Raw genomic sequence first — 20,994 nt, 5'->3', positions numbered from 1 at the left:
CTAACTAATAGAGTGCCTCCTGGATTAAATGCAATTTGTGAGATGGAATAAGATGGAAAAAGAGTTATCTCAGCTGGAGATAACTGTCTTTCAAGTAGAAAACATCTGGAAATCTTCACCCCTGCCATTTCCCTAACCTAAGGCATGTCTACAATACTAGTTTCCTGTGTATCCATGTTTGACCTGCAAAGCATTTACACTGAAAACCTCTGGAGATTTGTAAGATCGTGTTAGAAGATAATATTTGTCATGCGTAGGCCAAACTCATTTTTTGTCTCTTGACCTTCACTCTGTAATTTATTTGTCAATGGTGATATATCTTCATATTGTGAGAACTACTGTTGCCTAACTTGTGCAAATTATATAAACCAAGTAGCCAAACTATGATACCGACTTGTTTGGACTTTTGACAGATTAAAAGCAGTGGATGGATTATTTGTGTCTTTTTTCCCCAGCCAGTCTTTCTGTGCATGCTGTGTAGGGGTGTGTGCTTTGTTTCACCAAAAGGACTTAAAAAACAAACAGGGAAACCCTCTGTTTTCTGAACTTTTCTTTTTCCTTTTGTGTGTGCGTGCGTGTGTGTGTGCCTTTGTATCTCTGTGCTTGCAGATAAGCAGTCATAGGACTGCAGCCTTATGACACAGGCCTTTATGTGCCTGATCAAAGCAACATCACTAGCAAATTCATGAGAACCTATTATGAGCTGTAGGACTGCAAATTTACCTTAACAGATGCACTGTTACATCTGTTGCTACTTGCAGCCTTTTTATGGCAGGAGTTTTCTGAAAGTTGCGAAAAGTTGTTACAGATCTCCTGTTGGGGTATCTAATTTGGGATTCCCTCTTTTGGTTCATTGACAACATCATATCTGATGTTTCTCTATATAGGAGACGTCCTGCAGTCTTCTTTTAGCTGGAAAGAAATCAATGAAAGGAAATGTTTGTGCAGGTTTGAAAGGTTAGAATGGTGGGATTTTTTTAAAACCCTGTTAGGATGTCTTTTGCCATGCCTGTTCTGCTCTGAAACAAAAATACAGTGATTGTGTATTTTCCAGAAACAGAGAAAAATGTTAGGAGGAGAGCTAAAGGAAGCCAAAGGAGAGCCAGGGTTACTTCTGAGTTCCCTTTATTTCTGTGCTGTGAAACGAAGCGTGTGTGGCTCAACCTGCCACACAGACTTGTTGTGAAAGGAAAATGGGGCAAAGGAGAGCTGTGGGCACCATGTTGATCTTGTTGGAGGATGCCCTGAGCTAAAAATGTCACAGATAAATACAGAGTTATTGCTAGGATGGGGTGGCTCAGGTTTTGGCCCAGTGTGCTGAAATTCAGAGGCAGCACAATTTGGTTGTGGCAAATCCATCCATCCTACACATATATAACATTTTGGCCACTCCTCCCTAGGCATAAGGAGACAAAACAGGAGGGCTCAGTGCCAAACCAATGTGGCCCTCGCACACTAAGATCAAGGCGCTGCTTCTCGTTCTTCCATCCTCTTTGTGTACATTAATTTAATATGTCTTAAGCTTAACAAAGAAGGCAGGAAAACTGCTAGTTACAGCTCTAAAGAAACCTAACAAACAAATCAAATCTATCTTTCTCTACCGGACAGATCATCAGCACCCTGGAAACCCTGGCTAGCAATGTCTCGGGGGTTTACTACTGTGTGGCTTCCAACAAGATTGGCATGGAAGAAAGAAGCATTAAATTCTTCGTCTCAGGTAAGACAAGTGCATGACAACCAGTCTGTGACATGACAAAAGAAAGCTCACGCCATGATGAACAGCTGGTCTTCACTTCTTGAGAAAGTTCAGCTTCTGAAGATCTTCTGTTGTCTAGTTTGACCCCATGATGGCCCAGTGATCTGACTCAGCAGAGCCAGCCCAAGACATTGCACTGCCTGAGTGAAGGAGTCATGCCAAATTATTTGGCTACCTGAAGAAGAGTGTCCGATGGGCAGTTCTTCAGCTCTCTGATAGTGAAAAGGCAATAATGATAAATCCAGTAACTATCCTCTGTCTCTTTATGATAACTAAAATAAGTTGCCCAAGGTGGCTGCCTACTAATAGGGAGCTGGATTAAGTGGCTTTGAATAGGGCAGTTTCTTGTAGTTATAGGGCTACAAGCCACTGAAGATATAATTGGACTGAAAGAGAGCTTAGTTTGTCATATGTATAACCATAAAACCCTAAGGCAGTTTAGAAGACAGGTTTTAAAAAAAACCCTACAACTTTAATCTTTGAGATTGAGACTTGAAGGTACCCATTTATTTATGTTTTGAGGCTATGTTTCTCTTTTGTTTAAATGGTGAAAAAATAATGCTAATTTACGAAGAAAAGTTTTCAAGGGCATAAAAAGATGCTTGGAAAAAATGGTGGCCCAGAGCTTTTCACTCTTCCATTTCTCTGTTTATTGATCAGAGAAGACAGTGCCATTTCTTTGCTCTGCCCTGAAGGAAGCCTGGAAAATCCCAGCTGGTTGAATGGAGATAAGAACAGTGCTGGAAGGGGGGCTGAGGAAGAGGTTCACAAACAGAATAAGGGGAATCCATACCTGCTTGAATTGTTTGCAAGCCCTGTTGTTTATTGATATGCAAGGAGATGAGCCACCAAAACCACATCTTAATCACCTCTTGATCTTTATCTAGTTCAGGAGAGACCTTAGGAATCATCTAGTTGGAGATGTTCCATCATGAGGCCCTGTGGAACAGAAACCTACTCAGGTCTGATTCATTTCAGGGCAGCTTGCCCCAAATAAGTTGCTACTGGGGTATGGCCCTTGGGGTTGGCTTCTTAACCTCACAAAGAATGTTAAAAGTTCTACATAATAGATATTAGATAAGACTGGAGGTTGGGGCCTCAAAAGGGAGCAGCTACAATGGGTTGCCCCAGGGTGTTTGTCAATTCCTGGCATATTTATGAGAGATGTAAAAAGGCCTGCATTGTTTCAGATTGATTAGCAAAGCTATCACTCACTTCATGTAATCTCAAGATCTTGCAGAAGCAGAATGTACACCTTTCCTCAACACTTCATGCTTTGTAAAAAGGATTACCAGTCTATTTCTCACTATTAAATTGTAATGATCATCATCATTATCACCATCATTACCATCACCACCCTCTAGACCTATCACTGCCTGTATCTCACTATTCCTTAGGGAATAAATGTAATTCTTACATCCTCAGACCCTGCCCTTTATATAAATTGGGGGGGGGGGGAGGGAATAATCTCTGTTCATTAATTTTGGATGGAACTGCCATATAAATGCAGACCACCAGAATGGCAAAGATTGTCAAAAGTTGTGGAAAGTGTTAGCAACTGAAGGGAAGTCCTGAGCTCAGGTGGGAGGACTCCTACCTTACAAGGAGAAGGCCCCAGCTCATTTCCCTGGGATCTCCAGTTATGGCTGGAGAAACTCCTGTCTGGGACACTGGAGAGCCACTGCTAGCCAATGTTAGCAACACTGGGCTAGATGGTTCGTTGGCATAGTGACTCTTTCAAGAGGGGAAAGTCATTTGTTTGTCACAGCACATGATTTTCTGCAACTATGTACCTTGTATTTAGTGTGCATTGTAATTGATCTCTGGCTGTTGAGGCAAGCAACAATTTTGAAGGGAAAATGTGTTAATAAGAGGATAAACCCATTCCTTTAATGTCTATTTCATCTCTCTGGCACACATGATTTCCTTGCAATCTTCTTTAGGGAAATGGATATATATTTGTTCACCCTCATTGATTTATGAAATGTTGTTCTCCAATCCCAAAGCAATCCATCTTCTCAGCTGCCTTGCAACCACTGCCATCCGGTGTCCTTTCTTTCTTTTTATTTCAGATGTACCATCAGTCCTACAGACTGATCCACAAATCACAGCCATTGTGACAAGCAACGTCCAGATGACCTGCAAGTCTTCCAAATACATCTACAACCATCTGTCTTGGTATGACCCCACCTTGCAGCAAATCCCTGAAGCCTTGACACAAGAGAAAGTTGACAACTATTCTATCTCCTTGACTTTGGGCCTCAAGAATGTATCACAATCCCAAGCTGGGCTATACAAATGCAGAGCACAAGTTCATCCAAACAGCACTGAGGGAGTGGAGAAGGGAACCATGCTCAACATCAAAGGTGGGTCCAGTAGGTTTGTGGCATCTTAGACTTGACATAGGAACATTGTTGAGCTGACCACGTTCCTAGGACTGATATGTGTAACTTGCAACATCAAGCTTTGTGATGTGCACCCAGCAAATACTGTCACCTGACACATGATGGATGACCCCCCCAACCCCATTTATGTAATCCCAGAATGGTAGGCCAGAATCCTATTGCCTTACCACAAAAAGAAGAGAAACTGCTGTGGCTGATGGATGAGGTGCTTGTGGCATGTTGGTTCTGTGCCTGTTTGCATGCCTGGTTGTGCATTTGGTCATGTGTCCAGCATGTGACTGGCACCTTGTTAATTAGCCACTACACCTTCTGCAATTTTGCTTCCATGCATTGTGAAAAGCAGATAAGATTGTGGCAGTTGTGTGGTTTTTTAAAAGCATCTTCTTCATTACAGTATTAATGAGCCTTGGAAACAGAAACAGAAATGTGGAAGGAAGCAGAAAAAAAGAGAGGATTTTTTAAAAAAAAAAATAAAAAGGATAACAGGAAGGAAGCAAGAATTGACATCTTTGCCCAACTGAGAACAGCCTCTGAAATTTCACCCAACAAATGATATGAGTGGTATTACAACACCCATCAGTTATACTCTGGTGTCTGCTAGTTATTAATGAAAAGGATGTGGAAATGCATAAATAAGGTGGTTTCTGCCAGCTCTTTATGAGTTGCCAGGAGGAACTGGGTTACCAGACAAATTCTTTGCTGCTGACTGCAATGCAGAACCATGACAAATGGAAGTGAGAAACAATGCCCACGTTTACAGGAGCAATTAAAAACCCAAAGAGCGGAAGTTGAAAGGCTGTGGGTTCTCCTTACCTGACCACTTGATGGGCTGCTTCTTTTGCTGGGAGGGGAGGGGAAGGAGAGATTCCTTAGCAAAACAAAATGAAGATCCCAAGCCCCACTTTTTCAATCACTACATAGCAGCAGCCTTCTTGTCAGGATGCTATTGTCTCTAGGTAGGTATTAGGTATTTTACCTGAGTAATTGAGGGTATTTGAAAAGGGCAGGCTGTTTCCTGGGGAAGAATCTCAAAATATTTTTGACAACCCTCCCCAAACTATAGCCATCCAGATGTATTGAATTCCAGCTTCCATCAGCCCTGCTACCTGGAGATGATAAAACATGAAGTAGTCTAATACATCGAAATGATCCTGGGTTCACCAAAGCAGGGCTAAGCTACTTCAACTCTTTGGCATTGATGATGGATAAAGTCTTGTCTATCATTTCAGAAACAGACTAAGGGAAATGTTCTCAGTAGATTACTAACACAGGTTTGTCTGATGGTTGTCGTGGGTTTTGGGGCTCTTTGGCCATGTTCTGAAGGTTGTTCTTCCTGACATTTCGCCAGTCTCTGTGGCCAGCATCTTCAGAGGACTGGAGTCCTCTGAAGATGGACTGGACTCCTCCAGTCCTCTGAAGAGGCCGGCCACAGAGACTGGCGAAACGTCAGGAAGAACAACCTTCAGAACACAGCCAAAGAGCCCAAAAAAGCCACAACAACCATCAGATCCTGGCCATGAAAGCCTTTGAGAATACACAGGTTTGTCTGCTTGCCCTTTTCAAACTCACCGAACAAAATATATCCTTTCATTGATATGTTTTAGTGACAAACTACATATTAATTTTAATAAGCGTCATGCAGCTATACCCAGATTCTTTTCTGACTCAAAAGCAGGTAGAGAGACTTGAGCTGGATTGGTTCTCAATAAACTACACTGTTGAGTTGGGTTTTGTCAGATTTGCCATCTTTACTTCCCAAACCTACCAACAGAAGTTTCTTTACCAAGAATGTCAAGAGGTTGAAAAGAGCTTTTTGACTTATTCATTTGCAAGACATTTTGCATTGAGAAACAGTTTGAGCTGCAATCCCTCATCTAGCTAGCTGCGAGTAATCCCCACTAGAATTCAGGGCCAAAGCACATTTTGGGCGAATCCATTTTTAGAAGGAGTGCTCCCTCAAGTGGTGAAAAAGGCATATACATTAAAAGGTGAGGCATGTGTGACACAGGTATTAATTAATTTGATTCCTTTGCATGCCTAATTCCAGAATCAGACATAACAAAGTAGACTTCAGAGGGTTGTTCTGACTTGAAAGTGGGGAGGATGAGAGCCATGTAGGCAAGATAGAGCTCGATGGAGGAAAGTTGGAATTCACATACGTCAAAGAAAGGAATCATCCTCAGTAGTTCTGTTTGTGAGGTGAGATCATCTAAGAATTCTCAACATGTTTTCCAAACTACCATTCTTGGGAGTAAAACTAGTGAGAATTACATGTGGGGAAAAAAAGATAGACCTACCATTACGACGGGATGATCCCATTTCCTGGGCCTATTGACTGGGAACAGAAGAGGAAAGAACAGAGAGGAGAAAAGGTTTGCAAGTGTCCAATGTTTTCTTGAGGATAGAAATAAAATGGCCAAAGAAGCTAGATGAAAAGACAGTCCTCTATTTCTGCTGACTCATTAGCACTTCAAAGGGGGGAAAGGAGGATCTGAGAAGAAAGTCAAATGCTGTTGAAAGGGACTGATGCTTCGGGCATCTGAAAGTAATGCTTTCTCTCATAAATGAATTTTTGTTTGTGATCATGTTCACTCTTGGGTTTTGTGGGACAAAACCAGCTTCCTGCTCACTACTCATCCTGGTCACCTCAGTTTTCTCATTGGACTGTGATTTACAACTCCCTAGCAGGGAAGGCCATCCTGTTGGTCTCCCTCAGAAGGGAAAGATTGTTTTATTCAGACAGCCTTTTGGAAAATGAAGCTGGTTTGCTAGGGAATGAACCTTTAAATGGTTTGATGCTGTCTCTTTTACTGATATGTTTTGCTTTTGTTAACTAATTTTCCATTTTAATTGTATTGGTTTCATTCAGTTTTGTAGCCTTGCATGGCATTCCTTTGGACAGAACTCCAATAAATGTTTATTGCAATAACTTAAGATGCAGCCACACTAAGGCAGTAGATGAGGCTGCCTGCCAGGAAAGGGGTATACCCCGTAAAGCCCCAGCTCTCCTTCCTTAGATAGCAACCTGATGGTAGAAATAAAATAGTAAAGGGAGGATGGTAAAAGAAGAGCATTATCACCTTGGAAGCTCATTAGCAAGTGTTAAGGGGCAAAGGTCCTTCGACTTGGTCCTGGGCCCACCTTCCCTTCACCACAGCCATGAATAGTCCCATTCTCATCCTCACCACCTCATAACACTGTTTATAAATCTACAGCCCAGGCTTTGTGCTCTGTTTGTCTGGAGAAGTGGATTGTAATCCGGGGCAACTCACACTGAAATTAATGTGTTAATTTCACCACAATACTTTCGTTGTCGTCTTCTTGTAATAACATTTCCTCTGATAGAGGAATATCATTCATCTTTATGTTAAATGCTCAGTGGATACCTGTGTATCCACAGGTGTCCATTGTATGTTGTGTTGTATTTCTAATGTGATTCTCATACCTCTTCACAAGTCCTTATAATTTTAATTTTTTAAAAAAAATATTGGCCATTAATTAGAGACATACTAGACCAGAAATCAGGGCCATAACCAAGGTGGAGCAATAGGGGCTTTTCCCCAGGGCATCAAAATATAAATGGCATATAAATCTAGAGGCGAATCATCATCATCAAAACTGTGGAGTTGGAAAGGACCCTGTGGATCAATGAGTCCAGTCCCTGGTCAAGGAGGCAAAACAGGGAATTGAATTCCCAACCTCTGGCTCTAGCTCTACAGCCAGATATCTAAACCCCTAAGCTATCCAGCACTTTCTACTGGTGAATGCTGAGAAAATAAACAGCAAGACCTCCTGACCTCATTTCTCATCCACCACCACCCTTTTGGAAAGCAAAATTCCATCACCACCACTTTTTTTTTTTTAGGGTGGCGATTTGCACCCTTTCTTCAAGGTGGAATGAATGGGAGAGGAAGTTGGTTATCCTGGGTTCCAGAAATACTAGGCATAGCTCTGATGGAAATGGAAGGGTTTTGGTGGATGTGGCCTTAAGAGTATTCATTTCTCTTTGCAGTTAAGACGGTGCCCTACATTGTGGAAAACTTTACAGACCTGGAAGTGAATATCAGTGGGAAGATTGTGCTGGAATGCAAAGCAAACGGGACACCCAAACCTATTATTGGCTGGTTGAAAAATGGCTATCCAATTGCTCCAGCTTCAGGTAAGCTAATATTGCTCAAATATTTTAATATTTACAACACTGTTGGTCTTCTGTTCTTGACTAACACAACTGACCTCCTTGGGAGGAGAGGATAATGCTTTCTTTCACATGGTGATCATACTGAGATTCCTTCTCCCCAGCTATGAACCACTACCCTGCCAGGGACACTATGTTGGTCTTACCCTGTTGTCTTTGTGCTAGCAAGCAACTACTTTTCCATTCAGGCAGCATTTGGGGAATTGACAGGCTGCAGAGAATGGGGCTTTTAATGGACTGATGCTATCTTCTTATCACTGTTGATGTTAAATGTGTTTTTAAATGGCTTTGTAACTCAATAGCGTGTTAGTACTATAATTATTTTCATTTTATGTTAGCAATATAACTTTTTGTCTGATTTTCTCTGCATTTTTAAAATCTTGTTATGGGCTGCCTCCCATTACTGGGAGGAAGGCAGGATATGAGACAAAATAATAATTCAAATCAATAAATAAAACCAGCCCTGCTATGCTGGCTACATGCAAGAATTATAATGGTTCCATAGTCCCTATTTATTTCAGTAGTGATAAGATTATTAAGTAACTTCAATGGCATTTGAAGTGTATATAAGATTGTAGACTAAAGATAACAAGAATCTAACCTAGCAGTGCACAGTACAAATGCACTCAGCAGCTATAAACCTGAATTATGGGTCATTTGGTGAGACTTAACCTTCCTAATATAAATCATTTGGTTCAGTCTTCCTCAACATGCTGCCCTCCAGATGTGATGGGGACAAATTCCATTATCCTGTTCAACAGGTCAATGGCAGTGCTGTCTGAGGCTGGTGGCAGTTGTAGTCCAATGCATCTAGAAGGGCATCTGGCTGAGAGATAGCTGGTAGAGGAAAATATGAGCTCCAATACCTGATTTTCTAGATTTATTGGTTGATTGAATCTGATTTGTAACCAGTCCCTCCTTGCAGGAGCCAAGGGGGGCTGACAACCTACATGAAACAGTTCTCAAATCACAGCTCAGAAAGTATAACCCACATTTCATCAAATACAGTTTTTTAAAAGATAATTAGACCAGGCAGCAAAACAGTTAAATGCTTGCTTAGGTACAAAAAAACTTGCAAAAAGACATTTTTAGTTGATGCCTATAAATTGTATATGTAACAAAGAGATAAGTTCACACAAACTTTGTGTAACAAAAAGATATTTTAAAGTATGTGTGTATAACATCACAGTTACTAGCCAATAGGCATCCATCATAACTGTAACACAGAGAGAAGGGAAGAGGCACTTTTCCCCAGTTAAGATTGAATACTTGCAGGTTTGAGACTTAAAGGATTGCTCTAGAACTGAAAAAAATATCTATTTTAAGGGCAGTGAAATGCATCCACTGACATTAAAATGCTGCATTTGTCTTGATCCACTAGGGTGTTTCCCATACATGTCTCAAAAGTCAGTCTGACCATTTCTGCACTGTAAAGGTGAAAACCTTCAGCTATCCGCCCCCCTTGCAAGTGATAACTTTCCCAGTCCTGTTAAGGGGCTGTTCCTGTGTCTTTAATTTTCCTTCATGGGTTAGAAAGAGAGGATCATCTATAATTCAGATCAGGCTGTTCTGGGCAGAGACTCTTTATAGCTACTGAACTTTCATAAATAATTCCAGAGGGACAAGCATGTAACTCATCCAGCCAATGGAAACATAAATAAAATATCTGGAGAGAGAAAACACCTCCAGGTGAAATTTTCAGCACTCGGCATGGTAACTTGCACAACTTGCACGCAGAGCTTATGTTAACAACAGCAGTATTCATAAGCAAGACACATTGCCAAACGTAAATCTATCCCTTTTCAGATGCCAGTCCCAGTGGATTCTGCCTGCTTTGTGATGACACCTCCTTAGAAAAACAGATTTTCTTAGAAAATGCATCTTGTGTTGGCAAGGAAGTGAAGAATGAAAAAGAACAGTAGGGGAGATTACAAGGTGATCTCTCCTTCAGAGAGGCAGAAGACACATGTAAAATGTCCTTGTCATTGCAAAGTAATGTGCAGGGGAATGCAGGTCGTCTGTTAATGGGGGTTGGGAAGAATAGAACAGAAGGCAAGATGAATATCAACACAGCATGGAAAAGTTACTTTTTGGCACCAGAGTACCTAGCATCCCTTAGCTGGTATGTCGCTACCAACTGAGGGATTCTGGGTTCAGGTTGACCAAAAATGGAGTTTATCCAAGTTTTGTAACTACTCCTTACAACAGTGTTATCAATAGTGGCATCTCTGAATTTCCAGGTTGCACTTGGGGGACCCAATCCTGCTCTTCAACCCAGTGAGACTTAAGCCTGCTTCTCTCTATCTAGTCCTACCTCTTCACTTCCTTCAAATGATGAGAGAGTGGGGTTCTGCATCTTTATGTCATCTGCTGTTCAGATACCCCTTTGGTTCTGCCTCTTGGTCACACTGGTCACAGCAGGAAAAAGAAAAGTTCCCCAGAAGACCCGGAGAAAGATAGTATTTGTTTCTGTAGCATTGTCCACAGGGGACAGAATTCATGAGGAAAAGGTGGTTGTTGCCAGCATCCTAAGAGATGGTGACCACCACTGTGGGCCAAACTATACATTTTAGGTAGCCCATCATTAGAAGTGGAAATCTGTTAGGGTTCAAGAGATGTGATCCTGACAGAGATATCTGATGGGACAGTCAATAATTACAAATGACACCTGTGTTTCCCTCCTGAAAACCAATCGCAAAGCAAATCATAGTAATGAACAAACTAAGGGAAGCATGAAAAGCTCCTGTTCTGACAATCAGAAATTCTCCACACTTAAGGAGTTCTCTCTCCTTTTTGCAATTTATCTTTAATGGACAATTTGGCCCTGCCAGATCTGGCAGCTGCTGCAAACCACATTGATCTCTCCCATGTTCCAATTTTAGAATCAGATAAACCTCTGGCTTTAGACAGACTAATCCATCTCCTTCTAAAATGCTGTGGTAGAAATGCTGTGGTAGAAACCCTGGAGAGGTTCTGCCATTCAGAGTACATGAGCCAGTGATCTGAATCTGAGGATAAGGCATCTTCCCCATAACCTTGTATTCCTTTCTGCTTCTACTGTGTGATGTTTGCCAGTGAATTCTAATGGCAATAACATTTTTGTAAAACCTTCCTAGAAAGTCCTGGAGTACATGTCAAAATGACTTTCGATTCTTTCCCACCAGGAATTTCTATGGAAAACAACACACTGGTGATTGAGCGAGTGAAAAAGGATGATGAGGGCCGCTATGAGTGCAAGGCCATCAATGAAATGGGCCAAGACAGTACCCAGGCGTTTATTAAAATAGAAGGTGAGATTGTAAAAGTAGATTATGTGATCAGACAGACCAACAGTTTAGAACAGGCATGAGGGAAATGATGATCTTCGACCATTCCAGATGTGGTTGGGCTACAGTTCCCACCAGCTCTGGCCAGCAAACCACTGGTAAGGATGATGGGGCTGCAGCCCAATAACATGTGTAACTCCACAAATTACCTAGCTTGATTTAGAGCAGTGGTTCTTAACCTTTGTTACTCGGATGTTTTTGAACTGCAACTCCCAGAAACCCCAGCCAGCACAGTTGGTGGTGAAGGCTTCTGGGAGTTGCAGTCCAAAACTCCTGAGTAACCCAAGGTTAAAAACCAGTGATTTAGAGCATCCAAGATAGTATTATAAGCATATCCCAGGAAAGTTGAAATATAAGTGAGGAAAGAATCTGCACCAGGTCATGTAGGCAAAGTATTTCTTTTCAATGGAACTCATTTTGTGATGCAGATGTGGGAGGTGGGTCCAGATTGGGACTGGAGTGGGGACTTTAGGATTAAGGCACCTTAGCGCTCCCACCACCACAGAATTCTTATCCAGATCAAGGCTGTAACACTGGGGCAATTTGTGGACCCCAAAATTCCCAAAACATTTTGAGAGCAGAAATGGACAAATAAAGTGCCAAACAGATGAGTCTGGCCCTACTAGAAACTACAACTATATGATCCATGCACTAGTGTTAATGCTGGTGGTGCCCTTGAGAGGGTCTTTGGCATAATAGCCCCCTCTGTAATTTATAATGATACCTACCTACATTTGATTTTCTTATAAAGACATATCTTGGCCCATTCTATGGCATTACAGGTAAAGGTCAAGGTTCCCCTTGACAATTTTTGTCCAGTCATGTTCGACTCTAGGGGGCGGTGCTCATCCCCATTTCCAAGCCATAGAGCCAGCGTTTTTGTCCGAAGACAATCTTCCGTGGTCACATGGCCAGTGCGACTTAGACACGGAATGCTGTTACCTTCCCACCGAGGTGGTTCCTATTTATCTACTTGCATTTGCATGCTTTCGAACCGCTGGGTTGGCGGGAGCTGGGACAAGCGACGGGCACTCACTCCATCGCATAGATTCGATCTTAAGACTGCTGGTCTTCTGACCCTGCAGCACAGGCTTCTGCAGTTTAGCCCACAGCGCCACCACGTCCCCAGTACTATGGCATTATAGTTCATATTAATTCAGTGCCTTGACACTTTACAGAAGTGACCTAAAGAGAGGTCCAATCCAAACATTTGGAAGTTTCATCCTAACATGCATCCTTTTGTTCTGCCACTTAAGTGCTCGGCAATCACTCTATCCACTATGCTGCATTGGCTCTCACATCCCAAGGTTATGCCTCTGACAGTCCCTTTCAAACACCACTCAGAAAGGCACAAGATTCTTCCCAAATGGCTTCTGGCCGGTACCCTTGCTACTGAAGTGCAACCTTAATCATGCAAGATTAGCAACATTTACCCATGTGTTTTATTAATTAACAAGGTGCAGACTGTAGAAAGGAAGAACTGAGCTCAGTTCTGATAACAATGTCCATTTTTTGTTCCCAGGCTCTGAGGAAAAGTCCAATATTGAAGTAATCATTTTGGTTTGCACTGGTTTAGCTGCTACACTCTTCTGGCTCCTCCTGACCCTCTTCATACGGAAACTAAGAAAAGTAAGACTACCCTCCATCCTATTCCAAGCTTAGAAATGTGCTCCCTCTTTTTCTTATTGTCTGAAGCTTCTTCAGAGTAGTAACCGCCATCTTTTGCAGTGCCAAGCTCAGCTTGGAAAAATGCTTTTGGACTCCAGCTTCCAAGACAGTTGAGATTTTGCCACACAGTTCAGTGGAACATGGGTTATATACCAAGCTATCTATATCACAACTTGGAAGTGTTAGCTTCTCTATTATAGTTCCCAGAATCCCCAAGTCAGCATTGCTGATCGGGGGACTATGGAAATTATAGTCCAAAAAATAATGTTTCCAAGCTCTGAACTAGCTCAGTGTGATAAAGAATTAAAATATGTTGTGACTTATGGAGTGGAAATTAATTTAAAATTCAGTGCTTGGAGAAATTTTTACTCAATCCCTTATGAGCAGCTAGTATGCTTACAGTCAAAGAAGAATTTGGCTTGTGCCTCAACTTAAAAGTCTCCATCCATTTTCTTGCAACCTTAGCTGAGGATCCAGAATTCATTCATATCCATTGCTCCTTTATTTCTTGATTTCTCAGTGACTTTTCAGAATGACTGGGGCACTTTATGAAGTTCCATGGAAAATCCAGTATTCTTTCCTTGTGCAAAAGTGCTAGAAGGAAAGATTGACTTATGTGATCTTTATTGGTTTCTAAGATGTTGAAAGAGATTGGGAATATTGGATGTTTGTAATTATCAGTGCCTTCTTGCAAAGTAACAGCACTACATAGGTTTATATTAGAACTTACTGACTCAGAATCCTTTGTGCCATTTTACTTTTATTACAGCACTCTCTTTAGTGAACAGAGCTACTCTAGAGGAATTGTTTTAAAAACACAGAACTGATTTATGTTTATTTATTTCCAGTCTGTCTCTTGGTGGTGGTAGAAACAAAATTTTAGGACTGATGAGTCAACAATGCATTCTTAAGAACATGTAGACAAGAGCTATACAACTGAGTTACGTACAGTGGACCCTTGACTTACAGACGGCTTGACTTACAGACTTTTTGAGTTACAGACTTCTCTGGCCGCAAAATTTAGGTTTGACTTGCAGCCTGAGAATTGACTTACAGACCAGAAAAAAACCAAAATGGAACAAAAACGGCCTGTTACGGGATTAATCGGTTTTCAATGCACTGTAGGTCAATGGAGACTTGACCTACAGACTTTTTGACTTGAGAACCGCCTTCCAATACGGATTAAGTTCTCAAGTCAAGACCCCACTGTATAAAAATGTATGATTTGAAATTATAGCAACCAAGTATGAATTATGATTCATTAAATCAAACTAGAGAAGGCCACTGAATCAATTGAACTTATGTAGTCTAGTAAGTTTCCACTGGTTCAACGGATTTACTCCTGTTGGGAGTTGGGACTAACAATTGGATATAGGCCATTAAAAGCTGAAACAAAGTTCACAGAATTGAACTTAACATTAATTTAATTAACTCTGAACAGCTGATTACCTCAAATAGAGCCTTGTGGAATAGTTTATAGAAAAACTGAGTAAGCCTGAGAAAAGCTTCAAGCTCCCATTTGTCCACTTTCTTTCATTTTTTCATGTGCAATGAGCAGAATGTTTGCCCAGTGTTTCATTTCGCTTTCCCCTATTCTTGGGTTGTTACTTCAAGCAAACCAACAATCATGGTTAATCACAAACTCAAGACAGTTGAAGAAGTCAGATTCATAAAGTATTGACCTTAACTTGTTTTAAAACTGACCAGAGTTTTTGATAAATCATGAACCTTGGATTCACATGCGTCAGCTGGACTGCAGAAAATAAACCTAAACATCGACAAAATCTTTCTCCTGGCTCATGGGAGGCAGCGAGGATGTGAGATCAGGACTTTCCTTGGATTTGTTCCACTTCATTTGCATAATGTTAAACCATTGGGAGAATATCTTCCCACGCTAATGAGGTGCAAAGAGCACCAGCTTAAAACTACTGGAATTATTCCAGCTCTTATTGTCTTTGATTTAATGAACTGGGGTAAGTTGCCATGATGGGTTGTCACAATTTCTAATTATATATTTGTGGTTTTTTAGCAGGGTCACCTCTCAGGCATTTCTGGCTTCTGCTGGAAAGCATTAGCATAATAGCAAAAAATACATTCATTCTGGTCTGCAAAATAAGTCCATGAAAGTTACTAACATGAAATAACTTGCTCAAAACTGCCTGCTCACGCATGTCTGTATTCATCCATTTTGGTCTATCAGCCACCTAGAAGTGGGAAGGAGAAATATCCGACCATCTTCCAATTAATGCAGTTGTCTCTAGTGTTCTGATAACTTAATACATGTTCATTGTGACCAGAAGGAGAATAGCATGTAGCTGAAACGACACTTAATGCCACAAAAATAATCTTGGAGGAGAAAATGGCTGGAGCAGGATATCAGAACACAGACCTGTTTCTGGAACTCCGGTTTCCCAGGCTAAAACATGTGGAAAAGTTATCAGAAAGTTCTAGGCTTCAACAATATACTGAAATGTTTTTAATATAACATATATCCTTCAGCTTTAGGAATTTGCAGAAGAGTTCAGTGCACTGATCTGCCTACTTAATGGCAATTCAGATAACATGAATGTCTTTAATACATGGTTGTGTAATACAGATATAATGTCTGTTACTAACTGAACACTATCATTATCCTCTCCTTATTTTATTTTCAAATCTTGCATAATTCTACTAATTTCACAAAAACATCTCTAATTAGTTACTTGGCTACTGTCCTGGAGAAGCATTCAACTCACCACAGGTGATTAAACAAATGCCTGTGCATGTTCCTATGTATATCCTAAAGGAGCACAACATACACACCCCAAATGACTCAGACCCAGCCCTATTTGTGTGGATGAAGTTCTTGTCCCTTCAGACCATTAAAGTGCTCATTTTGTTAGACATTCTCCTCTTTAGCTTTCAATCTAGCAGCAATTTCCAAGTTAACTGTTGGGTTCTTTCCTGACCCATTGTAGCCAGATGCCACAGATATCAAAACAGGATACTTGTCAATCATAATGGATCCTGAGGAGATGCCCCTTGATGAGCAATGTGATCGTCTCCCATATGACAGCAGCAAATGGGAATTCCCAAGAGACAGGCTGCGGCTGGGTAAGATGCATGGACTGCCTCCAGTAAGAGTGATACCTTACATTTGAGAACTGTAGTCTAGCATCTAAAGTCTAGCACAGTGGTTCTCAGAGTTTCACTCCACAGGGAACTTGTGTCTGTTTCATTTTATCTGTTCCTGCAGCCCATTTACATTCCAAAAACGGACCTGGAACAATTTCTAAGATATTAAGAGGAATATATATTCTATATGATGAATCTACCTGCTTTCCCATGAGACGGTTTCCTCAGAGATACTTGCCTCAACAATCAGACTTGCAAATTAAGGCCATGCTTACCTTCCAATAACCACTCACCAAATAAAATACGCAAAGTTAAAAATATTTATTTATTTATTTATTTGTTTGTTTGTTTGTTTATTGTATTTATACCCCGCCTATCTAGTCATTTCGACCACGAAATATGCAAGGAAAACAAATAGATGGTTTCACCATTTTGGGGAGCACCACTGCAAGAAGTGTGATGAACAGATCATTGACTAGTAAATTTCTGCAGGAGTTGCAATAAATCACCAAGAGATTCTGCCTACCTGTTTCTTTAACAAAAGCAGCAATAAAATACTTTTCCATTTGCAGAAATGAAAAAAAGGCTTGAGATTAATTTTTTTGTGTGGGAAGACTGTAAGGTCTAGTATTTAAAAAGAAAGAAAGAATCAAATCCCTATTTTCGGAAAGTGGTCAGCTGCACCCTGTTCTTTAATGCTAAATCTCTATCTTTTGTGGCTGGCTCTGGCTGATAAATCTTGATGTTTTGTGAAAAGAAAAGAAAAATCGAAGTAGATAAGCCTGATCTACCTCTAGAGCCGATTACCCCAATAAAAGATCTGGTCTCTATTTCCTGTGGAGAACAGAGCATGTTTTTTGTGCCTCAACACTGTTCAGGAGAAATTGAAAAAATGCCCTAAGACATATTTCTCATTCTCCTGCTGCAGCTACATGTTTCAAAAAAAGGTTCAGTAAAAGTCTGAAAATTATCTTTGGTGAAATCAGTCCACATGTGACTTGGCATTAGAGAAGCCCAACACAGTTTCTTTGAAAGCCATTGATCTGGCTGGCACCTTCTACAAATTAATGGCTTCCAATTCAGTTCACCATTTTTGTGGGGAATTTGTGGGGAATACACATATGCCCAGTGGTGCAATGGAGGCAGAGGTCACGGGGTTTAAACCCTAAAAAATTCTGCTTAAGAGGGACTGTGACATTATTCACCACCCTCAATGTCCCTGTCCTGTCTGTATTTAGCCAGAATCCTCACCGTAGTTGGGAGAGAAGTGGATTTTCCTGTGTATATGATATCGTTCCAAGCTACAGTTGTTGTAATACAAAGCATCTGAAGGTAGATTCTGAATGGAATCTTAACTTTACAAAAGGTCTGTTCCTGATGGAAACAAAATTAGTAGAACTTATTTGTTTATATGGTGCTTTCCAGTTAACTGTGTTTTTGGTCTTCTGTTGCAAAGGGACAGCTGTGGGAGTCTCATTATGACTATGTGCACTTCCCAATTTATGACTGATTGCTTATACCATTGTCATGAAGTCTGTACATGGATATGGAAAGATCCTAAGAAAGGTCTTTAGATGCAGCTGTTACATTCTTCTGCAGAGGAAAACATTATCATTTCTATAACAGGAATGTCCTCAACGATAGAAGACAAATAATGTTTTGTTCACCCTATACACTTTTTCATAAGAACAATAATTAGTGTTATAGTAATTCTGGAATACATCATAGATCTCAGAATTTATCAGTACAACTGTCAGCATTTCCAGAAAATGCTTTGTTAACTCAAAAGCATACTTAAGTGGCTCTCCTTTTTTAATAAAATATTGGTAGCAACGGTGGAGAATCACTAATTTTTGTATTTTGGTGGAGCATTACAAAGTCTACTTTTTAATAATATATTTTTCTGACTATGGTTGCTAATCAAATTAAATTTGTTTATAACCAAATTCTGGAACACATCATAGATCTCAGAATGTATTATACTGGTTATAACCAAATTCTATGGGTGAGAGTTTGAGCAACATTGATTCAGCGGAATGAGAAAACTGTAGCATGCAGTTGCTTTTAACATTTTGCAAAGTCTTCCGAACACAGTCTGAATTCTGGAATATCCTCACTCCCGAGAGCTAACTCCAATCATCTTCATGTTCTTTGCAATGTATGTTCCCATTGAGGCAACTGTATCACCACATATGTTCATAAACTCTTACGTAGTTTATACATATGTTCTGGCATGTGATACAGGCCTTTTGTGGACTTCTGGTCTTTCTGCTGCATAGGACCGAGGCTCTAGTGTTTTGCTCCTTTCGCACTGAAAAAAAAGCATGTTCTCTTGTATATCCAGGGCTGTGTGTAGGTGGTAATTCTGTGCAAAGCAGAAAAGGCAGACTCTTGAGCATCCCAAGAACTTTAGCTTGCTTCTTTGCTTTTTAAAATAAATTGTGCCCTTATAGGTGCTGCAAAGATACCCTGATTCATTCCAGAGGACTATTTAGATATCTAAATGTAAGCAAATTCAATTTTGAGAAATCTGTGCCTTATTCAGTTTAAACTCTGCTCTAGAGCTGAGTCAGTTTGTAGGCCTCCCATTGACTTGCATGGGCAAACCATAAAGGCTGTAATTTATTGTTTTTGCACTGATGCACATGAAATTCGGAGGCATAGATCTGATGAATTTTCGACAGCTAGTTTTTAGAGCTTGCATATAAGGCATCTTTAAAGTTTGATATAAAAAAACACAGAAAGTTGAATTAGGTTGTGCATCATCTGGTCCGGTTTATAGTCTGGACACAAATCAGTCTGTAAATTTGTTACACTCTACCACAGAACTGAAACTTGCTATTATTTGGCCATCACTCTACACACAGCCCTGCTCCTGTCTGATGCAAACGGTTGTTGGTACAGTTTGGCTCATTCTTTCCTCTTGCTTCTCTAGGTAAAACTCTGGGTCATGGTGCTTTTGGGAAAGTGGTGGAGGCGTCTGCTTTTGGCATAGATAAATCTTCAACGTGCAAAACAGTTGCTGTTAAAATGCTTAAAGGTACACTTTTCTGAGAGTCTCAGAAAGTTCCTCCCGAACCAGGTGTCCAACCAGTTCTGGAGCATTGTATTTTGGGGTGTTTGTGTACAGAGAGGTTAAAACAGTATGACTCTGCACAGCATTAGAAACAGAGGGCCACTGCTAAGTGGAGCTTGGTGGCTCTAATGTCATCGGACCAGAAATCTACACCTAACTTTAAATGCAAACACCAAAGGAGTGATCTGAAGTGCTGAAGCACTTTTTAAGGATAGAGCTCAGAAACTTGGATAGTGCCCATAAATTTCAGAGTAAAATCTGGAATCAATTGAGCACCCAACCTTCAGAGCTTGTCACTATCATCCCTCTCTCCCCTTATCATGCCCCATCATCAGGGAGTTGATTTGGAATAGGTAATTAAAGCTCACAAATTTTCAGTTATTTGGTTTATTGTGACTGGCATCTTTATGGGGATTCCAGGCCTTTCCCCTGAACATCCACCTTTTATTTTAGAAGAAAAATTACTTTCTGGAACTTTTACTTATGTAGATATATCTAAAACTGCAGATGCTGTAGGCCTACTCAGTTGCTCATTATACCCAACAGCCAATTTGTAACTACTAAACACACCACTCACTGTGCAAAAAATAACTAGTTTCAGGTAACTGCATTCCTTCTATGTAGTTACTTCCAAATTCTGATTTGCTGCCTTATTCTGCCTAGTGGCAAGGCTCATTCTGTCCCTGAAGACCTTGTCTCCACACAGTTTCAGCTGAACTACATATGTTTGGGGAGCAGTATAAAGGTGCCACAAAGGTACTACTTTTGGGGGCAAAATCCATTCTCTTTTGTTGCATGTCATTTTGCCCTCTACTATCAAGTTATTGGCTAAGACAACAAAAGCTTGCTGTAACGAGAGCCATTAGTGAGCTACACCGTGGCTCTCAACCCTTCAGGAATAACAAAGTGGGAATTCCCCACAGAGCCACTGATTTCTGTTCAAAATCTTAGTGACAATGGAGTGATGGCCTCCAGGTTGGAAAGAAAACAGATCATACACTTAATGAAATCTAATCACCTGAAATTGTATATAAGTCTTTGATCCCATCCCTGAGACAAGCCAATACTTCGAGGGCCTTGAATGGAGTGTTGCCCTAGGAGCAAATTAAAGATACCAGGAATATCGTAACTGAGACAAAGGGAAAGCATTTCCTTTAAGTGAAGGGACTTGGGCCATATGGTGCCTCCTAATAACCTTTATATCTTGGTACTCTGCAGACATTTGATGAATAAATGTATCATCTCATAGGTTAACTGCTTGGAGTAGCTACATTTTTATTTTAAGTGTGAATATGTGTTATGACATATAACTCTGAAAGGCACTGCCTGGATTCCTTTTCTCATTCTCCACAGTGAGCAGAGTCTCACTGCTAGGCAAGCATAGTGCTTCTTTTGCTTGATGGTTCAAACTCCTCTCCAAGACAAAAGGTGAGGAATCTTCCCCCTCCCCCAAT

General features: G+C 40.7%; 1 protein-coding gene across 4 annotated transcripts in view; it reads left to right on the top strand.

The window, feature by feature from the left end:
- The window catches only part of LOC110074293 (vascular endothelial growth factor receptor kdr-like), a 144,168-nt gene that overhangs the window by 89,753 nt on the left and 33,421 nt on the right, over positions 1 to 20,994 (top strand). For 3 of the 4 annotated variants that reach the window (XM_072981260.2, XM_072981259.2, XM_078380692.1), the window contains exons 12-18: positions 1,609 to 1,717; positions 3,829 to 4,122; positions 8,174 to 8,320; positions 11,521 to 11,646; positions 13,205 to 13,311; positions 16,308 to 16,443; positions 19,400 to 19,504. In XM_072981260.2, the coding sequence (XP_072837361.2) occupies positions 1,609 to 1,717; positions 3,829 to 4,122; positions 8,174 to 8,320; positions 11,521 to 11,646; positions 13,205 to 13,311; positions 16,308 to 16,443; positions 19,400 to 19,504 (1,024 nt within the window). The remainder of the gene's footprint in view (positions 1 to 1,608; positions 1,718 to 3,828; positions 4,123 to 8,173; positions 8,321 to 11,520; positions 11,647 to 13,204; positions 13,312 to 16,307; positions 16,444 to 19,399; positions 19,505 to 20,994) is intronic. The other variant, XM_072981261.2, reaches the window with a different exon arrangement.

This window comes from Pogona vitticeps, chromosome 11 (assembly GCF_051106095.1).
Source record: "Pogona vitticeps strain Pit_001003342236 chromosome 11, PviZW2.1, whole genome shotgun sequence".
NCBI classification, from domain to species: domain Eukaryota; kingdom Metazoa; phylum Chordata; class Lepidosauria; order Squamata; family Agamidae; genus Pogona; species Pogona vitticeps.
Note: the sequence above shows the minus strand (reverse complement) of the source record. Positions and strands in the feature narration are given on the sequence as shown.